General features: G+C 61.3%; 1 protein-coding gene across 2 annotated transcripts in view; it reads left to right on the top strand.

Moving 5' to 3' along the window:
* Nucleotides 1-25,245, top strand: part of RPTOR (regulatory associated protein of MTOR complex 1) — a 226,148-nt gene that overhangs the window by 174,087 nt on the left and 26,816 nt on the right. Inside the window, exons 12-20 of one of the 2 annotated variants that reach the window (XM_058675485.1) lie at nt 4,766-4,849; nt 6,322-6,432; nt 10,932-11,006; nt 13,768-13,833; nt 14,034-14,225; nt 16,589-16,729; nt 21,093-21,210; nt 22,470-22,610; nt 23,120-23,275. In XM_058675485.1, the coding sequence (XP_058531468.1) occupies nt 4,766-4,849; nt 6,322-6,432; nt 10,932-11,006; nt 13,768-13,833; nt 14,034-14,225; nt 16,589-16,729; nt 21,093-21,210; nt 22,470-22,610; nt 23,120-23,275 (1,084 nt within the window). Of the gene's footprint in view, nt 1-4,765; nt 4,850-6,321; nt 6,433-10,931; nt 11,007-13,767; nt 13,834-14,033; nt 14,226-16,588; nt 16,730-21,092; nt 21,211-22,469; nt 22,611-23,116; nt 23,276-25,245 lie in introns of both variants that reach the window. The other variant, XM_058675484.1, reaches the window with a different exon arrangement.

Here is a 25,245-nt window from a genome sequence, read left to right as displayed (position 1 = left end):
CCCTGGCCACAGGACAGCCCACCCTGCCCCGCCTCCTGCTGTTCAGTCTGACTTGGCCTCCTTCAGGCCTTGTCCTGAGAGTCTCACAGAGGGAAGGCCCAGCTGAGTGCAGGGCTGTGCCCGGGAGCCTGCACTGGGGCCACTGCTGCTGTGGTGACACTGGCTGGAGAACACAGCAGTTCCCTTGGTCGCCATGGCTGCTGTCCTGAGCAGACAGGATGAGCCATCAACGTGTGAGCAGATGGAAGTTCCAAAGAAACTGCCGCCTAACAAAGTACAGGGAACTGGAGTTCCTGCCGGAGCCATGGCTCCCGCTGTGAGGGAGGGCAGGGAGGTGACGTAGGACAGCAGGATTGGGGCCTGCCTCTGCTCCAGCCCCTGGCCAACAGCATCCCGCAGGGCACGCTCTGCTCTCCCCTGGCCAACACAGCATCCCGCAGGGCACGCTCTGCTCTCCCCTGGCCAACACAGCATCCCGCAGGGCACGCTCTGCTCTCCCCTGGCCAACAGCATCCCGCAGGGCACGCTCTGCTCTCCCCTGGCCAACAGCATCCCGCAGGGCACGCTCTGCTCTCCCCTGGCCACACAGTATCCCGCAGGGCACGCTCTGCTCTCCCCTGGCCACACAGTATCCCGCAGGGCACGCTCTGCTGTCCCCTTGGCACACAGTATCCCGCAGGGCACGCTCTGCTCTCCCCGGCCACACAGTATCTATCCCGCAGGGCACGCTCTGCTCTCCCCGGCCACACAGTATCCCGCAGGGCACGCTCTGCTGTCCCCTTGGCACACAGTATCCCGCAGGGCATGCTCTGGCTGTCCCCTTGGCACACAATGTCCCACAGGGCATGCTCTGGCTGTCCCCTTGGCACACAATGTCCCACAGGGCATGCTCTGGTTGTCCCCTTAGCACACAATGTGCATGCTCTGGCTGTCCCCTTGGCACACAATGTCCCGCAGGGCATGCTCTGGCTGTCCCCTTGGCACACAATGTGCATGCTCTGGCTGTCCCCTTGGCACACAATGTCCCGCAGGGCATGCTCTGGCTGTCCCTGTCTCACGGTCACCCCCCCTCCAGCCGACCGTGGCACACAGTCCTTTGTAAATGGTCATTTACACTCCGCACTGCCTTGGGGGAGGAGAAGCTGGGCCAGAACCAGCCTCAGGTCCCAAGACAGAACGGCCGCATTGAAAAGGCACCTGGGTGTGATCTGTCATGCCGGGGGAAGCTTGGATTCATCACCGTCACCAGTGGGTCACAGGGGAACCTTGGCTTAACAGAGAAAGAAGACAGAGCGCCTGGGGCTGGCTTGACATGGCGCAGCCGCAGCTTTGGCCCCCCCTCCTCCCTGTGGGGTCACCCCTATACTTCAGCTTGAGCCTGTGCTCTGTCCAGCCTGAGCCCCATTACCAGACTTGGCTGTGTGATTCCAAGAGAAGCATTTCCACCAAGGCTGCCCTGCGTGCCGCACTCCTGCCTGACCTTTTCTGTCCCACCAGCAGCCAGGAGAGGACCCACTGGCCCTTGCGCCAGGCAGACCTGGGCACACCCCTCCTGGCCTGCCCAGAGCCACCTTTGCCTTTCGGCCCTACGCGCACGGCGGCCATCCCAAGACAGCCAGCACAGCTGGGAAGTGTTAGCCGCGTCCTCTAACGTGTCACTGCTGACGTCAGTGGCGCCGTCACCTCCTGCAGAGGTGGGGGGTGGGGACCCATTCTGGGGGGGCTCTGCCTGCGTTCCCTGCAGGTGCGTGGAGATGCCCCCCCAGGTCGTGGTTGCAGTGTGAACACTCAGTGCCTTAGCGCCTGTACGCAGCTCTGACAAACCAAAATGAACATGTCATTCTCGGTGCCTTGTTCACACGGAGGCCACTGCCAGGCAGCAGCAGAACTGTGCCCTGAGATGCCATTACCAGGTGCAGGAGGCCGCTCGGAGCCCCGGCAGCCTGCAGGGTGGGAGCCTGAGAGCAGCCCTCCCCACACTGCTCTGCCTGGTGTGCTGTGTGCGCCACGGGTGGGGGAGATCCAGTCACCTTAGCAGGCTCCGTTTGAATTTGGTATTCATGTAGCCGAGATGAACCTTGTGTGTGTCACAGGCGTGTCAGTGACTCACTCAGGCCCCTGTCGTGGGGCTGGAGTGTCCTCAGGTCCTGAGGTGCTCTGACAAAGGAGCTTTGTTTTGTGGAAATTACAAATCCAGGAAAAGCCAGCCCATGCCTTTTCTAAAAAAGATTCATTTTGTTTATTTGAAAGACAGAGCAACAATTCACTGATTGACACCCCATATGGCTGCACAGCCGGGAGCTTCTTCCTAGTCTCCCGGGGCACAGAGGCCCAAGAATCTGGGCCTTTCTCTGGTGCTTTCCCAGGCACGTTAGCAGGAAGCCGGATGGGAAGTGGAGCACCTGGGCCTCCAACTGGCATGCGTGTGGGATGGCAGTTCTACAGGCGGCAGCTCAGTGTGCTGTGCCACAGTGCCGGTCCATATTTTGTAAACAATTTGTCTTTGTGTTGCACTTCAATGATTTGAAAATGTAACTCCATAGAAGGAGTTGGAAAGAAGAACTGATACAACCAACACTTGACATTCCCTCCCTGGCACGTGTTAGTGATTCCGGCGTCAGTTGTCCCTGCAGGTACCTGGTCGCAGCCTTGACGGTGAAGGCCAGCCTTCCTCCTGCAGGTCCCAAGCCCAGGCTTTACTGCTTCCCCAGGCCCTAAGCAGACAGCTAGATCAGAAGTGAAACAGCTGGGACTTGAACCGGTGTCTGTATGGGGCGCTGGAGCTCCAGGTGAAAGTTGAGCCAACATGCCACGGTGCCAGCCCTGGAAACGCTTATTCCAAAAATGCTGCACCTGGTTTTAAGTGACTGCATCAGTAAAGCTGCCCTGGCTGGTTAGGGCACATCCGGACAGAATCTGTTTTGAGGCATCAGTGGATAAGGCCTCAGCCTAGGAGAGCCTCAGCAGAGCAACGCGGGGCACCCAGCTGCAGCAGGAGCCCCAGAGACTCCGCTGCCCCTGGGCTGGGAGGATGAAGCCCCCTCTGCTTCCCAGGCATTCATGGGACAGAGTCGCTTACACGTGGGTAGCAAGGTGAGGCCCTGGCCCTCCTCATCAGCTTGTCTGTTCGACAGAAGGACTCCCTCCCCCACAGCCCAGCTGACTGAAACACTGCAGCCCACCAACTTGGTGCTCCGTGGCTGTTGTCACCACTGCCCACAGAACATCCACAGGGGAAGCAGGGCTGGGCCCAGAACTTCCCCAACGTGGGCCAAAGTCCTGGGGCCTTTCTTAAAGACCTGGACGAGAGAGGAAGTGGGCTTCACTGGGGGTAGACGTGGGCCTGGGAGAAAACCAGAACGGTCCTGTGAGCTTCCTGGGGGCTCTGGGCGAGGTGGCCATGGCGTTAGGCGAGCACACTGGGAAGCTTCATGGAGGCCCCTCCTCGCTGAGCCCCTTCCGCGCTCACAGCTGTGCCGCACTGGGTCCTCTTAGATGTACAGCCGCGTGAGAGGCTGGGCAGGAGCTGGTGGCATTTGGCTGTCCCAGGCCCACGTCAACAGCATCGTGTGATCCCCTTGCACTTAGAAGTGCAAGGTGTTCTGGTGTTCTGTCTGCATTTTCCTGGAGAAGGAAGCTGGAGTTTATAACTGAAGCCACAAGGCTGGGCAGTGAAGGGGCCAGGTTACGCACACTTTGAACTAAGCCCACGCCTTGCCCCCAGCTTGTCCCTCGGAGCAGCACCCCCGAACAGTGCTGGTGAGAGCCCATGAGGTGAAGACGGGAAGGGCTTGGCCTCCCCCACCTTCCCAGCTCTGCCAGCATGGAGAACCAGCCACCTACACACTGACTTGGCACAGAGGACAGGCAGCAGGCAGCCGCCCCAGCCACAGTCCTTCGGACGCTGCACCCCAGCACCTCCTGCCCTCTGCACCCCTTACCCTCGCTCGCTCTCCAGCAGGTCCTCCAGGGCAGTTCTAGGGAGGGGCTGCCTAAACATGCAGGGGGTGTGTCAGGCTTCTTACCAGGCACAGTGCATGAGAGCAGAGTTGGGTGGGGAGCTTGTGGGCTGTCGGGGTGCTGTGGCCAGGACACAGCCAGCCATGTGCGGTGTGTGCTGAAAGGTCAGAGCACAAGAATGTGGGAAGTGCACATGGCGGGGGGCGGGGGCATGCAAAAATGTCACCAGTAAGTTACTTTTTTTTTTTTTTTTTTTTAATTTTTATTACAGTCAGATATACAGAGAGGAGGAGAGACAGAGAGGAAGATCTTCCATCCGATGATTCACTCCCCAAGTGAGCCGCAATGGGTCGGTGCGTGCCGATCCGATGCAGGGAACCAGGAACCTCTTCCAGGTCTCCACGCGGGTGCAGGGTCCCAATGCATTGGGCCGTCCTCGACTGCTTTCCCAGGCCACAAGCAGGGAGCTGGATGGGAAGTGGAGCTGCCGGGATTAGAACCGGCGCCCATATGGGATCCCGGGGCATTCAAGGCGAGGACTTTAGCCGCTAGGCCACACCGCCGGGCCCCAGTAAGTTACTTTTTAAAAAACAATTTTAAAATGTGTTTTGTATAGTGAGCATGCGCTTCCTGTGTCTTGAAGGGGTGAAGACTGTTTTCTTACGCTGTCTAAACTCACGAGTCGAAGGAGTAGCCCAGGTCATGCAGGACGCCCTGAGGCTGGCTTGTGTGGTCAGCCGGCTGGGCAGGCGAGGGTAGCGTGGCCGCCACGTGCTAATAACAGTGCCTCTTTGGTGTCTTCCAGGTGCTGTTGAGCCAGGTGCACCGGCTGCGAGCCTTGGACCTGCTGGGAAGATTCCTGGACTTGGGCCCATGGGCAGTGAGCCTGGTGAGTGTCTGCCGCACTTGCTCGGGGCTGGGCCGTGGACAGACGCAGCCGTCGTGGTCCTCCGTGGGCCGTGTCTCCTCTGGGGGCCGGGGCAGCCGTCATGGTCCTCTAAGGGTCTGCGGTCCTGCGCTGACAGGTGTGTGAAGGATGGGCGCTCACTTAGGAGGCTAATGTTATGGCATAGTAGGTCAGGTATCTTCCTGTGATGTCTGGGTGCTGTTTCAAGTCCAGGCTGCCCCACTTTCAGTCCATGTGCCTGGAAAAGCAGCAGATGATGGCCCAAACCACTGGACCCCTGTACTCACGGGAGATCTGTAGGAGGCTTCAGGCTCCTTGCTGACTCTATCCCAGTTCTGGCCATTGTGGCATTCTAAGGAGTGAGCCACTGGGTAGATCTCTGTCTCTTCTCTCCCTGTAATTCTGCCTTTCAAATGAAAATAATTTTTTAAAAAGTCATTTGTGAGGTCACATTAGAATGAGAGGTTTTATGAGAGGCAGACAGCGCGCCCATCACTGGCTCACCCGATAGCGTCTGCCACCAGCAGAGCCACAGCAGGCGCCGGGGCGCAGCACAGGCCTCCTCTGGGCAGCATGGGGTTCATTACCAAGCGTCCGCCTGCTGCTTACAGGCCTTGCATTGAAATGGAGCTGCAGTTGACCCAGAGCTGGGCCCGAGACCCAGTGTTCACACGGGTACCATGGCATCCCAGTCTCCAAGGCAAACACCCACCCACTGCCGCCTGAGCCTGGTTGGAGTCATGCTTGGGCCAGTGGAAACACTGCTGGCTGGCACGCGAGCCTCTGCTGGGCAGCAGCTGTTGGCACAGGTGGAATCTGGCCCTTGGGTGAGGCCTTGAGTCCTTAATCAGCGAAACCGAGTGCTCATGGCCACTAACAGGATAGGAACGTGGCCTTGCCCTTGTCCCTGGCTTCTGTCCTGCCACCTTCACCTCTCCTGGCTGCAAGGTAGGAGTACTTTGGGGACATGTTCACAAGTCCAGCAACTTTGAGATAAGGACACAGTGAAAATATAGGTGACTGGAATTAGCCAGTGTCCCTCCTCTGCCTTGCGCGCCTGCTTGCCACCATGTCTCTCGTTTCCCCTCCTCTGAGAGTCAGGACAACCCTGTGGGTAGAGGGAAGACTTGTCAGGGCAGGTGCCAGCTCTTCCCCTTGGGCATCACCATCAAGGGCCTGACCTCGTGTTGAGACACTGGTGGGGCCATCTGAGGCCAAGGGTGTTAGGGTTGGGTTAGTCCTGGCCTCTTAGGGCCAGTCAAGGCCCCCTGCTCCTGTTAGCCACACACACACATGCCCTCCAACCATGTGTCCCACATGCGCTGACAGTGCTGTGCAGCTGGCTCCTGTACTGCACGCTGGCCCCTGGAAGGGCCCACAGCCACTCTGCCCCTGTGCTGCCCGCTGGCCCCTGGCAGGCTCCACAGCCACACTGACACCCGCACTCCCCACAGGCCCTGTCAGTTGGCATCTTCCCCTACGTGCTGAAGCTGCTCCAGAGCTCAGCCCGGGAGCTGCGCCCCCTCCTCGTCTTCATCTGGGCCAAGATCCTCGCCGTGGACAGCGTGAGTAGCCTGCCTCATCCAGCCTCACTGTGGGTGGGAGGCCACATGGGTGCTGGGGCCAGGCTGCTCACAGTGAGACCCACCTCCCACCTGCACACCTGCTAGCTGTCACCCCACATGGGTGCTTGTCTTCGAGGCCAATGGATCACTGCCATGCACCCAGTGGTCAGCTCTACCCACTCTGCTCATGGTCCCCAATTGCTCAGTCCCCCTGGACCCCAACTAGGCAAGGCCCCTGTACCAGCACCTGTGGGTGACTTGGGTCAGCAGGCTTGCAGGTGGTGGACCCCTGCCTCTACTGTGGGGCCCATATCACCCCACAGCAGGTGCAGGCTGAGCATGCCTTTTCCGGGTGCCCTCCATCTGGCCGCACGCCCACCAGGGCCGTGGAAGGACACTGACTTCGGAAGGTGTCCCAGCACATCTGCCGCTGTGGTCACTCCAACACACGTTCTCTTAATCTCTGTTGCGTTTGGGGGTTTCCCAATGCACACGTCTGGTGTGAACAGTGGCCCTGCTGGGTTCCTGGTGCCTGTCGGTCCCTTGCCCTGGCCTGCAGAGTAGATGCCGTGTCTCGCCTGCCTCTCGTGCCCGCTGCAGTCAGGCCACAGACCAGGCCTTGGGGTGTAGCCCTGATCTCCTGTTTTAAGAACTAAAAGTTCTTTTCTAAAATTGTGCTGTTCTGTGTTCAGTATCCAAGGGTATCAGCTCCCGTCACCTCATCGTCATTAGGTGTGCAGTGAGCTAAGTTTGAATTTTCAAGGTTTATATACATTTTTTGAAAGGAAAATTTACCATGGTGGGATGGGAGAGCAGAAAAAGGCCTGCCATTAATGATTCACTCCCCAAATGGCCACGATGGCCGGGGCTGGGCCGAGCCGAAGGAAGCCAGGGCTTCGGCCAGGGCTTCAGGGAGTCGCAGGGAGTGTTTCCCGAGCATGTCAGTGGGCAGCTGGGCCGGAGCAGCCTACTCTGCCACTGCACCAGCATTTCCCGGGTCACTGAAACCCACATCACAGCGGTGTGTGTGTGCAAGTGACACAGATCTCCCATCTGCTGGGCCAGGCTGAAGTCAGGAACTCCATGCCGGTCTCCCAGGGGGCTGACGGGGACCCAAGCCCTTGAGTCATGACCTGCAACCTCCGGGGTACGTTAGCAGGAAGCTGGGCTGCAAATGGGGAGCACTCCGATGTGGGCTGTGGGTGCACACTGGGACCCTGAGGAGCACTCCGATGTGGGCTGTGGGTGCACACTGGGACCCAGAGGAGCACTCCGCCCCTGGCCACCGCTGTGTGGCACATGGCTTGAGAGTTCTTTAAACGTCCTCTGCATGAGCTGTATTCACGCAGTGAGTACAGATGTTCTCCCGGGCTTGTGTTTCCAGTGTCAGCAGTGGCGTTGAAAGACGGAGGTCTCCGTTTCAGTTCAAGTGCAATTGAGTTTGTTCTTTAGGAACTGGGTTTTGGGTGTCACGGGCCAGGCTCTGATGCTTTGCCCGAGTTTCCTGGTGGTATTCCTGCACCAGCACCACGCATGCACGCATGTGCGTGTGTGTGTGTGTGTGTGTGCGCGCGCGCTGCACGCCTGCTCCTGTGGGTCCTGTCTCTGTGAGCTGATGGAGTGGGTGTCTCTTGGGCGTGGTCACTTGCCCACGCCGAAGACTGGTGCCGACAGGTTCCTCTGTCATGTTGCCTGCGTGGGTTTTTCGAGAAGTGTCCTTTCCTCTCCCAGTCCCCAGTTACATCCCACTGGGGCTGCTCTGTCTGCAGTGTGTGGCTCCTGTGACTCACTGGGGCGCGCTGGCCAGGCAGAGAACTGTCCCGCGCCTACGATGTGTCTGCTGTTAGTCTCCTGGACGTGTTGAGTGCAGATGTTCATGTGTGACCTCGGCCTGGGCAGGCCTGGTTAGCTTGTCTGCTGCTCCCAACCCCTTGCATCCTGTGCTGTTTGGATGAAGAACTGGGCATGCTGGAATTTTCCTGTAATGCAAGTTGCCTTGTGCTATGAGCAAACATTGCTCATTTGTGCAGTTTCTCTGTCTTTTTGGAATCTGAATGTAATATTTTAACTTGGTTATTCAGTCTTATTTCATGAAGTGTGTTGCTGGAGTAATTTTATTTTCATAACTGTGCAGCAGAACTTGAAATACTATTTTTACGTCATCCGAGTGACAAGAATACACTTTGCCACATGCCAAGCTGTGAAGTACAGCGTGTGGGGCAACCTCAAGCTTGCAGGTGCCTCTGCGCTGTGAGCCAGCTGCCACCCTGCGGGGACAAACCCCTCAGGGTGGCGGCCTCCCAGAGGACGTCCTCTGGACGCCTGTTCATGGCAGCATTATTTGGAATCACGAAGGGGAGTCGGACTGTGTGCCCGCGGGAACACGACACATCCTACAAGAGCGAAGAGGCCCTCCGTGTCCTGATATGCGCTCTGTCCATGGGGCCAGGTTAGCCAGTGCAGACAAACATTTACGATGAAGTGGCTGAGCCTGCATACACTCGAGCATGTGGGCTTACAAAGAGGAGACAAAGTGAGCAGGAAGCCGTGGTGCAGGCTGGGAGCAGGGCGGGGAGAAGGCCTTGTCCCGTTCCCTCCAGCTGCTTTCTCTCGCCAGAAGCTTCCACACCTTCCTTGTAACCAGGAACTCCCACCCAGGGCAGGAACCCTGCACCCCCGTGCCTCTCCATGTCCCCATAGGACGTTATCGGGCAGCCCGGGGACCTACTCCCGAGTTGTCAGGCCCCACGGCCCCTTGTCTGTAGTCACTGGGTGCATTCCTGCTGTCCCCAGCTCTGCTGAGGACAGCGGAAGTGGATCTGTCCCACTAAGGTCAGAGCCTTGCTCACGGCTTCCTGCCAGCCTCTGCTTTGTCCTCAGCTCAGCGGTGTGGCCGTGGGTTTCGCGGTCCCCTCTTCCCACTCTCTGCCCTGCCTCCCTTCCCCTCCTTCCTTCCTTTGCTACAGAAGGCTGCAGGGCAAGTCGGGGGTGAGGTGGGGAGGGTTTGCTGAAGGGGGCTCGCTGAAGGAGGCCTCTTGAGTGTACACACTGTTGCCGCTCCCCTCCCTTGACCCTGACCCTCACACGTCCTAATGGCAGTTGGACCTGGGAGCTGGGCAGACCCGCCCTACAGGGGAGCTCGTCCCGGAGGCCCTTGGCTACAGCCTGGAGTCTGCTGCTCGGAGCCCTCACCGTGCTGAGGGCGGCATCTGCTGGCTTCCCCACACCATGACTGGGAGGCAGGACGGGGTGGCTGAGAGCTCGTGCCTACACAGACACGGCTCCCGTGGGCAGCGTGTAAGCCGGTGTGCACGTGGCCGCGGCGGGGCTTGACCACAGGCCAAGGACGCGGCAGTGTCGCCGCGAAGGCCCGCGTGGCAGCCAGAAGCCTGTGGCTGTGACGGCATCACAGGAGGAAGTGCCTGCTGAGGTGCTTCGAGCCACGCACTTGGTTTTCAGATCTGTGGGACAGAACTCAGGGCCACCCCATTACACGTCACTGTAAGCATGCAGGCTTTCACTGGACTTGTTTAAAGACAAATGCCAATCTGTTCTCATGGTGGCCGTGCGTCCCGGATGGCACTCTGCTGCCCACAGTCGATGTTGGAAGAGTGCTGAAAACCCTCAGCTAAAGCCAGGGACCTCTGAGGTGGCCCTTGAAAGCTGCCATCTTGGCTGCCCCTGGCTCAGGTTAAGGCCTGCACCCTGAGCTGGCTCCCCCCACATCCTCATGGCCCTGAATTAAAGACTCTCTCTAATGTGGCAGGGCAGCATCCGGAGGCCGCCTTAGCAGGAAGAAACAGCCGTGAGCCCTGGCAGAGCCTCTGGGCTGGGTAGCCAGCAAGTGCCGGCTGCACCACCAGGGACCAGGACGCCCTGCATGGTGCTGAGCCCACTGTATGCTGCACCTTCCAGCTCCTCGGATCTCAGCCACCATTCTCCAAGCTTCTCACAGCTGGGCAAGCCCAGGCTACCCCTCAGGATGGTCGTCCTGACATTGGTCCCGGAAGCCCAGCTAACGTCGTGCTGGCCCTGCGAGCTTGCTTCAAGGCAGGCAGCCTCCGTCCTTGCGAGTCAGCTAGAGCTTTGTCATGGCCATTGCACACTGCACGCTTCCAGCAGAGCTTTTGTGACTGACCTGGACCCCACATCTGGGCCCTGTCGCAAAGCCAGGCACCACGCCCCGGACACCCCACTGCAGGCAGCCAGCCAGGCACCACGCCCCGGGCACCCCACTGCAGGCAGCCAGAAGGTGTTTGTCCAGGAATGTTTGGGAGCTGCACACCTTCAAGGGTGTGTGTGGTCCCAGCCCTTTTCCCTCTAGTCAAAAGAAAAGCACGCAGCAGCACCCTGAGCTGTTTTTTCCAATGAAAATTGAACTTGCACAAGTGATGAAGACATGAATATTCATGGCGCTCTGCTATATGCTCACTCCTCAAGGAGCTGCAAAGCTACCGCGCTCCGCAGAGGAGGGTCTCACTCTCTGTCTCTCCCTGCAGTCATGCCAGGCGGACCTCGTCAAGGACAACGGGCACAAGTACTTCCTGTCGGTCCTGGCAGACCCTTACATGCCGGTAAGGACAACACCTGAGGGACGGCCGTGTGGCCCTGGTCAGTGTCCCTGTGCAGGGGTGTCAGGGAGTGGCGGCTGCCCTGTTGCAGACAGCTGTGTGCCTCTGCCTAAGGGCTGAGGTCCCCGCACACCAAGTCTGTGCAGCCCACAGGCGCTGGGCTGTGCCCTCCTGTGCCCAGTTACCTCCCTGGCACCCACACGCAGGTGTCTGGGTGGGCCCGCAGCAGGAAGGACGTCACTGTGCCTCAGCACGTGCATGCCAAGGCGGATGGACGCGGGCCGGGGAGCATGGTCGTGTGCATAGCTGTGTTGACAGCGACCTGGCTGAGTCATGTGGGAGCATCTGTAAATGTTTTATAAGCGATTTCTTTATTCTTAGTGTAGTAATGGGAGAAAATAGATGTTCTGAACAATTCTTGCGTGAAACCTAATCGTATCAGAATATTTAGCCAGGCGTACCAGCGTGTTCGTGCTGTCCCAGGTGGCTGGGTCGGTCATGTGAGGAGCTTTGCTGTGTGTTAGCACACCCTCTAGCTGATCTTTAACCAGATGGTGGACAGCAGACAGGAAGTGTTACAGGTTACATGTGGGTGGCATGGGCGGTGAGGTGTGCACATGCGTTCGGTGGGGTAAGTGGGAGTGCGCCCCCCCAAGCCCAGCCGGCCAGGAGAGGCAGAACGGTCCCAGTCACTTGTTGCAACGTGGTGAGCTCCACCAACCGGGACCACACGGCAACCCCAGGGATGCCCATGCCCCAGCCATGCTGAGCCTGTGCTGTGTTCCCGGCCAGAGACAGCAGGTGGAGTTCCCTACACCTGTGCCCTGTGGGGCGACTGCAGAGAGCAGGGGAGGGGCTGCTGCACAGCAGCCGGGCTCAGTGTGTGCTGCCCTAGAGGGCCACCACAGGGCTGCACAGTGGCCAGGCCCAGTGTGTGCTGCCCCAGAGGGCCACCACAGGGCTGCACAGTGGCCAGGCCCAGTGTGTGCTGCCCCAGAGGGCCAGCGCAGGCCTGCACACCAGGCCCAGGCTCAGTGTGTGCTGCCCCAGAGGGCCACCACAGGGCTGCACAGTGGCCAGGCCCAGTGTGTGCTGCCCCAGAGGGCCAGCGCAGGCCTGCACACCAGGCCCAGGCTCAGTGTGTGCTGCCCCAGAGGGCCACCACAGGGCTGCACAGTGGCCAGGCTCAGTGTGTGCTGCCCTAGAGGGCCACCACAGGGCTGCACAGTGGCCAGGCCCAGTGTGTGCTGCCCCAGAGGGCCAGCGCAGGCCTGCACACCAGGCCCAGGCTCAGTGTGTGCTGCCCTAGAGGACCACCGCAGGGCTGCACAGTGGCCAGGCTCAGTGTGTGCTGCCCCAGAGGGCCACCACAGGGCTGCACAGTGACCAGGCTCAGTGTGCTGCCCCAGAGGGTCAGCACAGGCCTGCACACCAGGCCGGGCCCAGAGTGCTCCAGCCCATGGGCAATGAGCCAGGCCTGTGCCCAGCGCAGGGTGCTTGTGTGAGGCTCTGTTATGCATGGGCTGTTGTAGCAGATGGGTGAGCCCCTGACTGGCCCCAGAAACACCACATCAGTCACAGGCAGACAGCTGTGACAAAACACATCATGAGACAGAGCAAGCATAGGCTCCGTCCCTGAGAGCAATGGACAAGAAGGCACTGGGGGTGGGTCCAGGGGTGGGTTCGGGGTGGGTCCGGGGTGGGTCCAGGGGTGGGTCCCGGGTGGGTCCGGGGTGGGTCCAGGGTGGGTCCGGGGTGGGTCCAGGGGTGGGTCCAAGGGCGCTAAGGGCACCTGTGTCTCAGCTAGCCTTTGACGCCTTGAGAAGCTTCCTGACCTGAAGAAATGAGCCTCCCGTGCCAGGCGGCCAGTGCGAGCCTGGGAGGTGGGGCCGACGCAGTTGTCCAAGGGTAGAGGCGGTCGAGCAGGGTGGGGGGTTGCCGGGGAGTGACCAGTCCCGCAGATGGCAGGGGCCTGCACTCCTGCAGCAGCTGAGCTACTGCTTGGGGACCAGGGCACCTCAGGCCAGCTTCCCCACTCTGCGCCCACAGGAGGAAGCCAGAAAGACTAAGAAGTGGGTGCAGGAACCAGCAGGGAACAGAGACCTGCAAATGGGAGACGGGGGGCTTCCATCCTGTGATTCACTCCCCTGTGGCCACAACAGCTGGGCCAGGTCAAAGCCCAAGGCCCAGACTCCAACCAGGTCTCCCACACGGGTGCAGGGTCCCAAGGCTTTGGGCCGTCCTTGACTGCTTTCCCAGGCCACAGGCAGGGAGCTGGGTGGGAAGTGGAGCAGCCGGGACCCGCCAGTGCTCACATAGGATGCCAGCATGGCTGGGGCAGCTCATCCTGCTGTGGCACTGTGTCGAGCTCGGTGCTCTGTGGGACAGGAACGGCTGAGTGTGCTTCATCGGAGGGTCAGACAAGGGAAGAATTAAGGCCCTAGGAGCGTGGTGTGAATTTCAGGGGCCCTAGAACAGGTTAGATGGGAGTGTGTGTGCAATCGCAGAAGGCCAGAGTGGTTGGAACGGACCGAGTGCCAGGTCAGCAGAGGGGAAGAGCAGGACGCAGCCGAGCCGCAGGAGGCCAGAGCCCTGGGCCCCTTAGCGAAGGCCGTCCTTGGGCCCGTCGGCACCACCCACACGGCCGGCTCCCGCTGTGTGGGTCGCGCTGCCTGGGGCTCACGGTGACGGCTGCGGGAGGCCTGGGAGCAGCGAGCCCTCACCGCGGGAAGACACAGGACCGAGGCGAGGTTCTGTTTTCCAGGCTGAGCATCGGACCATGACCGCTTTCATCCTCGCCGTGATTGTCAACAGCTACAACACCGGGCAGGTAAGGCTGCTGGCCACCCCGGGCCCGTACAGACGGTCGGCCTCAGGCACACGTGGCCACATGCAGCTGGGCCAGGTGCAGTAGTGTCCAGGGGAGATCCCTGCCGTTCACGGGGCCCCTGCGGATGGGGGGGAGGTGTAAAACATGCGAACTTGAACCAGTCTTGAGCTGCATTTGAAGGACACCCCATCTGTGCCCAGGAAGCCTGCCTGCAGGGGAACCTGATCGCCCTCTGCCTGGAGCAGCTCAGCGACCCCCACCCCCTGCTGCGCCAGTGGCTGGCCATCTGCCTGGGCAGGATCTGGCACAACTTCGACTCGGCCCGCTGGTGCGGGGTGCGGGACAGCGCACACGAGAAACTTTACAGCCTCCTCTCCGACCCCATCCCTGAGGTGAGTTGTCCCTGCCAGGGGCTCGAGCTGGGCGGACACTCTGTGAAAGGCGTTGTGGGTGCAGTGCCTGGGCGCCCGCAGGCAGGTCCCAGCACAGTGCTCAGATGACAGGCTCGGGCGGGCTAGGCAAGGTCCTGGGCACTGCCCAGGACGTCTGCTGGCAGCCCTGCTCACGGCGGCTGGGGTGCTTGCCACATCCTGTGGTGGGAAGGCAGCCTGCCCCAGTGCCCTGGGCCTGCCCTGTGGGGCCAGGTCCTCTGGGAAGTCCTAGTGGATGCGTTTCCTCAGGACTTCCCAGAGGATGGAAAGCATCAAACAAAACACGAGTAACACTGGAGAGGAAAGGGGCAGAGCCGAGGGCAACACAAGGCTGCCAGCAGACCTGGGGCTGGGGGCTGAGGGCCGAGGGCTGAGGGCTGGGGGCTGGGGCTGAGGGCCGAGGGCTGAGGGCTAGGGGCTGAGGGCTGGGTGCTGGGGCTGAGGGCCGAGGGCCAAGGGCTGAGGGCTGGGGGCCAAGGGCTGAGGGCTGGGGGTTGAGGGCTGGGGGCTAGGGGCTGAGGGCTGAGGGCTGAGGCCTAGGACTGAGGCCTGGGGCTGAGGGCTGGGGGCTAGGGGCTGAGGGTGGGGGGCTGGGGGCTCAGGGCTGGGGGCTGGGGGCTGAGAGCTGGGTGCTGGGGGCTGAGGGATGAGGGCTGAGGGATGAGGGCTGGGTGCTTGGTGCTGGGGGCTGAGGGCTGGGGCTGAGGGCTGGGGGCTGGGGGCTGGGGGCTAAGGGCTGAGACCTGAGGTCTGAGGTCTGAGGCTAGCACAGAAATGGGGCCCGAGCCTAGGCCCAGATGAGCAGCCCACTGTCCCTGGTCCCAGGAGGCAGCCAAGGGCACCGTCGGACGAGACAGGTCTGCTCCCATCCTGAGGAGCTGGGAGTGGTCCCACCCGTCTGGGGTCCAGGGCCAGGTGCAGGCCACGGGGAAGGCCACACTCACTGTTCCCCAAAAACAGCCTAAACCTGAGCAGACAGACGCCCACGGACAGGGAACACTGTGTGAAGTAAGATCACGTGCTGACACACACTGTGACAGGCAACAAGTAATGCTGCTTCCCTGGGCCCTTGCTCCCCGGGAGGGCCTGTTGGGGCACAGCTCCCCGCTCCGGCCTGGCTCTGGCCATCGTGCCCCTGTAAGGAGGATCAGCCGGTGAGAGTGCCTCTCGTGGCCTGCGTTCCACAGGACTCGTTCAGCTGGACAGTGTGTACACACCGGTCCCTGCTGAGCTCCCGCTCCCCTGCCCCTCGCTGCTCTCTTTTCTGCGCACGCGGCTCCCACCCTCCCCTCGTCACCACCAGAGCTGGCTGTCGGTTCGCAGCCTGGAGCCGGCCCTGTCCTCTCGCCCCTCCTGCCCAGGGTCTCTCAGACACCGTGTCAGTGACATCTGAGGGCCAGTGAGAAGGCCGTGAGCTGGGGTAGGGCCAGTTCCTGACCAGCGTTAGCTGAAGGCGGCATGCCACTCCCGCAAGCCCCAGCTCTGAGGACGACCCAAAGACCTCTGACAACCCCTGGCCACAAAGCTCCCAGTGTACTCTCGAAGCTTCTCTGAGCAGCCCCGCCCCATCTCCTGTGGGTATACGTGCTCACTCAGAGCATGTGGGCGCTGCTGCCCACCACCAGTGTTAGGCCACAGAGATGAGGAACCAGCCGAGCTACTGGGGACAGTTGGGAAGCTGGCGAGAAACGTGGGGACGTGGCTCTGTCCACCAGCCGGAAGTGCCGTGGCATTCAGTCACAGCAGTCACTGGACACGTCGCCCCTGGCCAGAGCCTCTTGGAGGCAGGGCCTGCGGTGTACAGCTACCAATGTGGCCCCTGGGGTTCCTTGCCCTGATGCCCTCTGCCTGGGGCTCTGCACCCACTGAGGCAATGTTCCTCAGCCCTGACACCACATAGCCCCATGCCCTGTCTGGTCCCCCAAGTCACAGCCCGACTCTGCCCCTCTAGGCCCCACCCGCCACATGAGCATCCCACCAGCCTGCCTGGTCCTCCCACTGCTGCCTTTCCTCCTCGTTCTCCCCTCCAGGTCCCCCCGGTCCTCCCCCTCCCGGGTGTACCCACTGCACTCACTGCCCTCTTCTTCCCCACCCAGACTACAGCCCCATGCCTGCGCCCCTCCTGCTGGAGCCTGCCCCCCGCACCAAAACAGGAGCTGGGCCGGGAGCCAGAGCTTCAGCCTGCTCTCCCCATGAATGACAGCAGCCCAGACACAGGCCATTTCCCACTGCTTTCCCCAGGCCTCTAACCGACTGTGTATCAGGGAGGACGGCCCTGGTATCCAACCCCAGCTGCAGGCGTGACCGTGACCCCTGACTTGCAGGTGCGCTGTGCAGCCGTCTTTGCTCTGGGCACCTTTGTGGGCAACTCTGCTGAGAGGACAGACCACTCCACCACCATCGACCACAACGTGGCCATGATGCTGGCCCAGCTGATCAATGATGGCAGCCCCATGGTGCGGAAGGTGCGTGACCCCGCGAGTGGGCACCAGCGGGTTGCCCATGGGCCCCTGCCCCGAACCAGGGCTGCCCCATGGTGCAGAAGGTGCGTGACCCCGCGAGTGGGCACCAGCGGGTTGCCCATGGGCCCCTGCCCCGAACCAGGGCTGCCCCATGGTGCAGAAGGTGCGTGACCCCGCGAGTGGGCACCAGCGGGTTGCCCATGGGCCCCTGCCCCGAACCAGGGCTGCCCCATGGTGCGGAAGGTGCGTGACCCCGCGAGTGGGCACCAGCGGGTTGCCCATGGGCCCCTGCCCCGAACCAGGGCTGCCCCATGGTGCGGAAGGTGCGTGACCCCGCGAGTGGGCACCAGCGGGTTGCCCATGGGCCCCTGCCCCGAACCAGGGCTGCACCATGGTGCGGAAGGTGCGTGACCCCGCGAGTGGGCACCAGCGGGTTGCCCATGGGATCCTGCCCCGAACCAGGGCTGCCCCATGGTGCGGAAGGTGCGTGACCCTGCAAGTGGGCACCAGTGGGCTTCCCCTAGGCTCCATGCCCCAAGCCAGGGCTGCCCCATCCGTGGTGCGTCTCTCCACGAGATCTAATGTATGTGCTTCGAGGGAGGCAGTGGGCTGCGTCTCCCAGCTTTTCTAGTGGGGAGTACACCCCTCCGAGCAGCTGTCAGGGGCAGTGTCCCCTGGCCAGCAGAAGGCCGTGTGGTGTGGCCCTCCACGGCACTGGTATCAGCAACCAAACGTGACCGTGGCTTGCCTGAGGCCTGCAGGTGTCACAGGTCGTTGTCTGGCCACACGACCCTGTGAGACACATGCGCCCCACAACCGACTCCCTCCTGCTGGCAGACAGGCTTCTGGGGACACCGGCTCACGGCTGGTGCCTCGGAGGTGGCCTGGAGTGGACAGCATCCCATCCAGTGGGGAAGGCAGGCCAGCGTGCTGCCCCAGTGGATCTCGGATGCCTGGGGGCTCTGCAAGCCCTAAGCCAGCAGGAGGTGCAGTGTGGCTTAGGCTGTTAGTTTGAGGCACTGGGGGGATATGATCCTAACAGGCTCGCCACCCACAGTTAGAAAGCAGGCGGGCACCCCCATCTCGAGTTCCTGAGTACCCACATGCCAAATCTTCTAAGGAGATGGGCATGGTGACATGCTAGCCCAGTGAGCCCGTGCGTGGTTCCTGTAATTGTCCGTTAAACTTCGCTCTGAAGGAAAGCTTCCTTTTGCCCAAGCATCATAAACAGGAGGGCCGTTCATGGGGATGTCCTGAGCTGTCTGGGCCAGAGGAGTGGGCCAGCAGTCTGGGAGTGCCCGTGGGCACCACGCTGGGCCTCCAGCCTGGGTGTGGCTCTCCACATCACCAGGGCAACCTGACGTGGGCTTGTCTGGAGTTGCAGGCCATGGCATGTCCTCGTGTGTCGAGACCCAGATGAGCTATGACCAGCTGCTCTGTTCCTGCCCGTGTTGGTTCTGTGCGGCACACAACCTCTGCCACAGCGGAAGCCCTGGCAGAGGGGTGCCAGGCACCCCTACCTAAGGGTGCACATCACCCTGGGGGAGACACCAGCAGTGCTGTCCTACCTCCTGCTGGGAAGGGATTGGCACAGGCATCTGGGGAGGGTCAAGCACCCTGGGGTGGCCGCGAGGGGCCAGGGGCTGCTCAGATCTCCAGAGCTGGGTTTGGCTGTCAGTGGCAGCTCCGTCAAGAACATGCCCCCTGGTGCCCCAGGCACACCGCTCAGTACTCGCCTGTTCATCACATTGGCAAGGTGGTGTTTGGAGTGATCAGGGTGTCCTGGGGCGCCTCTCGGGAGGCATTGCTGAGCAGTGCCTGGGGCACACTTCGCTGGCCACCTGTCCTCCACGCCTCCTTCCCACGTGGCCACGGGCAAGGGCTTTGCTGGCTTGCGAGCTGGCTGGTCAGACTGAAGGCGATAGATCCGTGTTGAGCTCCCATGTGTACTTTTTTCTCTCTTTTTTTTAAAGATTTTTTATTTTTTATTGGGAAGACAGATATACAGAAAGGAGAGACAGAGAGGAATATCTTCTGTGCGATGATTCATTCCCAAGCGGCTGCAATGGCCGATGCTGAGCTGATCCGAAGCCAGGAGCCAGGAACCTCCTCCAGGTCTCCCACGCAGATGTAGGGTTCCAAGGCTTTAGGCCATCCTCGACTGCTTTCCCAGGCCGTAGACATGGAGCTGGATGGGAAGCAGGGCCGCTGGGATTAGAACCAGAACTCATATGGGATCCCAGCACATGCAAGGCAAGGACTTCAGCCACTAGGTTACCGTGCTGGGTCCTCTTACGTCCTTTTGAACTTGGCTTGTCTGTGAAGAAAAGAATCTACAAACTGCACAGTCCACAGGCACTGACCTCTCAGACGGGCAGGGAGTGCCGGCTTGCGACCCCACCCAGGGCCTGGATGCTGGCCTAGGACCTTAGCTGAGCTCACGCACCATCGTGGCATTGGTGGATGGAAGAACTGTCCAGATCGACTCTGCCAGGCCACCCGCAGCCACAGGGGTGCTGATGGCACCCGTCACGCGCTCACTCTAAAGGGAAGCTTGCCCTGCACACACTGGGCCCTAGTGGCACAGCCAGGAGTGACATGTGGCTCCTCCACCTGCCATCTCCCTTGGGCATGGGAGGGTGGGATATATGGGAAACCGCTAGTGGGGGCACCAGAGGAATGGGCCCTGGCTCAGGGCGAAAGGAGGGATGGGGGTGGGGAGGGATCCAGGGTTCAGGGATGGGGAAGAGGGAGCAGGGACTCAGGGAGCAGGGATCCAGGGTTCAGGGAGGAGGGAGGAAGGAGCCAGGACTCAGGGAGGTCACCCAGGGCAGTGCTAAGTAGAGAGACCTGGCAGAAGCAGGTCCAGGCAGGAGAGACAGCCAGTGCGGAGGCCAGAGCAGGGCCCATGCCCAGCAGGTGGGCATAGCAGTGGCAGGACTAGCTGTGCTCCAGGACCCGAGGCAGGAGGGCGACCTCCTCTCTGCGTGCTGCCCATGAGGATTTCAGCAGCCGTTCAGGGGCAGCTAGCAGGCTCTGGGGACTTGCTCACCGCTGGAGAGGGAGTGCCAGGAAACGGGGCCCGAAGAGCTGAGCTCCCACTGGCTGGGGTAGGGCTGGCTGGTGCAGCCAGAGGTTGACTGGGCCACGGGAGGCCATGTGGCAGAGCTCTTAGTCACTGGGAGGAAGGCTGTCTGCAGTGTGACACATGCGCCCTGTGAGTGAGGGGATGCAGGGTGTCCATGGGCGCGGACACCCAACGTGAAGCCCTGTGCCAGGGTGCCCAGCAGGGTAGGGCCCTGGTGTGGATCCATTCAGGAAAGCTGGGACAGCTGAGCATGCTTGCCAAATCCTGTGCCCACCCCAGAGCAACTACATGCGGAGCTCACAGGACAGTCCTGGACCACGGCCTCCCCAGGCACCAGGTGTGGGCCACGCTCTCCACGTCCCTGGACCCCAGGCCATGGCCTCCCGAGGCACCAGGTGTAGGCCACGCTCTCCCACGTCCCTGGACCCCAGGCCACAGCCTCCCGAGGCACCAGGTGTGGGCCACGCTCTCCACATACCCTGGACCCCAGGCCACGGCCTCCCGAGGCACCAGGTGTGGGCCACGCTCTCCACGTCCCTGGACCCCAGGCCACAGCCTCCCGAGGCACCAGGTGTGGGCCCCGCTCTCCCACGTCCCTGGACCCCAGGCCACGGCCTCAGTGTGGACTGCTCTGCTCAGGACAAGGGGACATCCCGCAGCCAGCTCAGGCTGGTGTCTTGTTTTATTGAAGCAGATCAACTTTTTGGGGCGACCTCATTTCTATAACCCCCACTCCTCCTGCCCCACGATCATTAAGAACTCCGGGCACTGAGGCTTTAGGCCTCAACTGTCCCGAAGAAGTGGAAACCATGGCCACATTGCCTCGGATTAAGGCATTTGAGCCCAAGATTCTGTTTTAATTCTGGAATTTTCCTTGCTCCTCCCTAAGGGAGTCCCATTAGGTGAAATGCGGGTTGTCCCATGTTTGCAACGTCCTCCTGCAGTAGCATGCGTGTGCAGGCCTGGGACGCGGCCTTAGCTGCTGTGGGGTCTGTGTGGGGGCAGGGGAGGGTGAGTCTCAGGTCGGCTCTCAAAGTCAGGCTCTGACAAGTAGCACAGGAGCCTCCCGTGGTGCCCGGCTGCCCTGGGAGCTGCGGTGTGCAGGGCCTGCCAGGCCCACAGCGCTGGAAGGACACGGCCCCAACCGTGCCCGACACCGGCGCAGAGCTGTGCTGTAGCCCTTCTGCCTGCAGAGCCTTGGAGCTGCCCTGGTCCTGGGGGTCTCGGGGCTGCCTGCATGCCTGAGCAGGCCGTTCCTGTCGCTCTCCCTCTTGGCAGGAGCTGGTGGTTGCCCTGAGTCACCTCGTGGTGCAGTATGAGAGCAACTTCTGTACCGTGGCCCTGCAGTTCATGGAAGAGGAGAAGAACTATCCCTTGCCTTCTCCCGCTACCACAGGTACCCCACCTTCACCCTGGGACTGCCAGCAGGGCCCCAGGTCGAGCCGAGGCACCACCTGGGTCCTCAGGTGCCTGTCTTGGGCCTCGGCAGGGCACAGCAGGGGCTGTGCCAACCCACTGCCTCTCACATCTCTTTCAATCAAAATCAGGGAGCTCTTGGGGTTTTTTTGTTTGTTTGTTTTTAAAGAATTATTTTATTTTTTATTAAAAGTCAGATACAGAGAAAGGAGGAGAGACAGGAAGATTCTCCATCCGATGATTCACTCCCCTTGTGGCCACAACGGCTAGTGCTGCGCCTATCAAAGCCAGGAGCCCAGAGCCTCTTCCGAGCCTCCCACATGGGTCCAGGGTCCCAAGGCTTTGGGCCATCCTTGACTACTTCCCCAGGCCACAAGCAGGGAGCCAGATGAAAAGCGTGGCTGCCAGGATTAGAACCGGCGCCCGCTTGGGATTCCAGCTGGTGCAAGGCAAGGACTTTAGCTGCTAGGCTGCTGCGCGGGGTCCAATCAGGGAACTCTTAACGATGGTGGAACTTTTGCCTCGGGGACTGGAGAACAGAGCATGAGCGATGAGAACCCCCCATCGTCGGGCCCATGCCCCTACTTCCCATGGGAAAACAATCTCTTCTCCCTCCAAGGCACAAGCCACTGCTGAGGCACTCGTAACCAGAACACGGCATTCCCACCTGGAGTCCACAGGCAGGGGCAGTGTCAGCAGGTGGGGACCGTGTCCGTGCCCTCGGGGGCCCCTGGCAGCAGCCCACAGCTGCCATGCGCCGTGTTCTGTGTTGTGTGCCTCTTGCCCTCTGCCCTGTAGTGTTCTGGTGGGCCTGAGCTAGAGGCCCCTGACTGAGTCCTGCCCCAGGAGCAGAGGCCACCTCTCTTGTCGCAGCTGCAGCTCCCTGGAGGGGAACAGCCTCCCGTCTTTTTTTTCTCTGAGATTTATTCAAAAGGCACGCTAACTCCTCAGATGGCCACAGTGGCCCCGGCCGGGTCAGGCTACGACCAGGAGCCTGGGCCACAGCCAGGGCTCCTGCCTGGCACACCCCAAGCACTTGGGCCCTCACAGCTGCTGTCACAGTGTCCTTGGCAAGGGGCTAGGTCAGCAGCAGGACTCAAACTCCTGCTCCAGCGTGGGGTGCTGGCATGGCGGGCAGCAGCGTGGTCTGCTGGGCCACCGTGCCAGCCTCGCCCCACCCCCACCCCTCCGTTCCGGTCTAGAAGCTTGTCGTTGACATTCTTCCTTCTGCTGTCACAGACGGCGGCAGTTTGACACCAGTGCGGGAAGGCCCGTGCACCCCCAGGCTTCGTTCCGTGAGCTCCTACGGAAATATCCGCGCGGTCACCACTGCCAGGAACCTCAACAAGTCGCTGCAGAATCTGAGCTTGACCGAAGAAGGTGAGACGCTGGGTGTGGCTCTGTGGGCCACAGGCTGCCCGCCTGAGCAGCTTGCTTCCAGATGTGGGCACTGCCCAACTGGAGGGGTGCCCTTGGGAAGCCCTAGGACCTCAGCTCCAGGGAGGGTGGGTGGGGGCGTCCCCAAACAGAGCATACATCTGGGGTAGGTGGGCTGGGGGCGTCCCCACAGCATGCATCCGGGGTAGGTTGGGGGGACGTCCCCACAGCATGCATCCCGGGTATGTGGGGGGACGTCCCCACAGCATGCATCCGGGGTAGGTGGGCTGGGGGCGTCCCCACCAGAGCATGCATCCAGGGTAGGTGGGCTGGGGGCGTCCCCACAGAGAGCATGCATCTGGGGAGGGTGGGCTGGGGGCGTCCCCACAGCATGCATCCGGGGTAGGTGGGGGGGACGTCCCCACAGCATGCATCCAGGGTAGGTGGGCTGGGAGCATCCCCACACAGAGCATGCATCCCGGGATCCTGACTGCTGTGTGCCCGGGCAGCAGGCGGCTCGGTGGCCTTCTCCCCCGGCAACCTCAGCACCAGCAGCAGTGCCAGCAGCACCCTGGGCAGCCCCGAGAATGAGGAGTACATCCTGTCCTTCGAGACCATTGACAAGATGCGCCGCGTGAGCTCCTACTCTTCCCTCAACTCCCTCATTGGTGAGTCCCCGTGTGCCGCGCCGTCTGCGGGTGCCCTCTCCACAGGAGGGAGAGTGGGGGTCACGGCAGAGGTCAGGGCATCGCTGTGTGACCCCGAGATCCCATCATGGATCACTGACCCAAGTCCGGGCTGCTCCACTTGGCGGTGCAGTTCCCTGCTAACGCCCAGGAGGCAGCCGACCCTGCGTCCAGGATGTGTGGCGGAGTTCCCGGCTGTTGGTTCTGGCCTGACCCAGCCCAGCCCGCCCCACTGCTCTGCCCTTGCCGGTGACGGGTGCCTGGGGGGTCCCTGTTCTCCTGGACCTCTGAGTCGTGCTCATCCATTCCTGTCACAGTCCCCTGCTGATGGTCCTTGGGGTGCCTGTCCGTGCTGCTTTCCTTCCGCCGTCCGCTGTGCCCAGCACTGCTGGGTGCTGTTGGGCTCCTGCCCAGAAGCTCTGGCAGCTCCGTGTTTGTTCCGAATCTTGGGCAAGTGTGGTCTTCACTCAGTCCCAAGTGGATCTCTACCCTCAGAACCGGGGGTTTCGGTTTGGGTTGTGGCTTTCTTGATGACCGGATTGTCCTGGAGTGGTGGCCCAGCGTCTCCCTCTGCGTTTACTGCTCCATCTCCCAGCCCCGCCCGCAGGCAGTGCCTTCACCTGTGGGTGCTTATGCCCCAGCCGGGACTCCCACATGGCTCCCGCTCAGCCTCCCCTGGGGAGAGGTCCCTGTGGGGCCAGTGCAGCATCATTGTCCCTGGGCAGCGTGTGCTTGCAGCTGCCCCTGCAGGGCCGCGGCCTGTGGCTCTCGGTGCTCCATGTCCAGGCTGCTGCTGCTGGGAGCCTCCATGTGCCTTCCCGGGCTCTGGCCGTGCAGGCGGCCGGCATGGTTCTGCTGCGGTCCACAGTCGAGGAGCCTCGAGTGCAGCGTAATTCTGTTCCTTTGTCACGCGGGCCTCTCATGCCTGGCATGCCCGGAAGGTCTGTGTGCTGCCTGTTGCCGCTGTGCCTGTAAGCAGGGAGCTGGGTTATGCTTTCCCTCTGAACTTGGACCTTCGTCGCCCGCTCTCTGTCCCTGGCCCGTCCTCTGTCCAGCACCCTCCGGCCTCAGCTTCCGTCATTCAGGCTCCCTCTGGACTCTGTGCTGGGCAGATGGCGCGCTTGCCAGGGATACAACTCCTAGATCGTGTCCTCAGCTAGTTCTTCCAAATGCCCTGCTGTGATTACCACTGGGCTCTGCTGTTGCGCCGTGGTCAGCTCTCTGGGTAACACAGCAGCCCCCCCCCCGGGTGTTATCTGAAACTGTGTGGGACTGGCCAGGGGCGGCTCTGCTGCCCTGAGTGGGCCATGTGTCCCTGGGGCCTTGTCCTCGCACCTGCCGGTCTTGGGGTCCCCTTGGCATTACACGGAAATTCCCTCTGTTGTAGGTGGTCAACTTCTATCTTGCTGTTGTCATGAATGTGGTAAATTACATGATTATAATTTCTTTTTAAAGTCGCCTTGCATTTCTGTGAAAACTCATCTCAGTAATTTCCTTGGATATTTTTACAGTGAGTCCACCGGTATCTCATGTTGACTGTCCCATGCCTGTGTTCATGGGTGAGCTGGGGCTCTAGCTTTCCTACCTTGCACTGCCCATGCCAGGCCTGTGTCGGCCTCAGCAGGCTGGGCAGGGTTCATAGGGCAACAGGCGCTGTGTGTTCCTCGGCGGGGAGGTGCCGTGCGCGGCGTGGGCTCGGCAGGCGCTGCGTGAGTGTGCTGGGCCTGTGCACTTTGCTTCAGCGCAGCACGGTCCTCACAGCTGTCCGTCCACGTGTTTATTGCAGTACCTTCCGTCCTCGCAGCCGCAGTCCCTGTCGGCCTAACAGTGTGTCTTCCTCAAAGTCGTGCTGAGGACTCCGCGGTGTTGGCTCTCTCGGCTCTCTGTCATCCTTCCTGGGCCTTTCTCGTTCCGAGCTCCTCACTCCTGTTCCCGCAGCCTCTCTCATCCGG

Source organism: Ochotona princeps, chromosome 17 (genome assembly GCF_030435755.1).
Source record: "Ochotona princeps isolate mOchPri1 chromosome 17, mOchPri1.hap1, whole genome shotgun sequence".
In the NCBI taxonomy this organism is placed as follows: Eukaryota; Metazoa; Chordata; class Mammalia; order Lagomorpha; family Ochotonidae; genus Ochotona; species Ochotona princeps.
The sequence above is the reverse complement of the archived record's forward strand: the minus strand, read 5'-3'. Positions and strand labels throughout refer to the sequence as shown.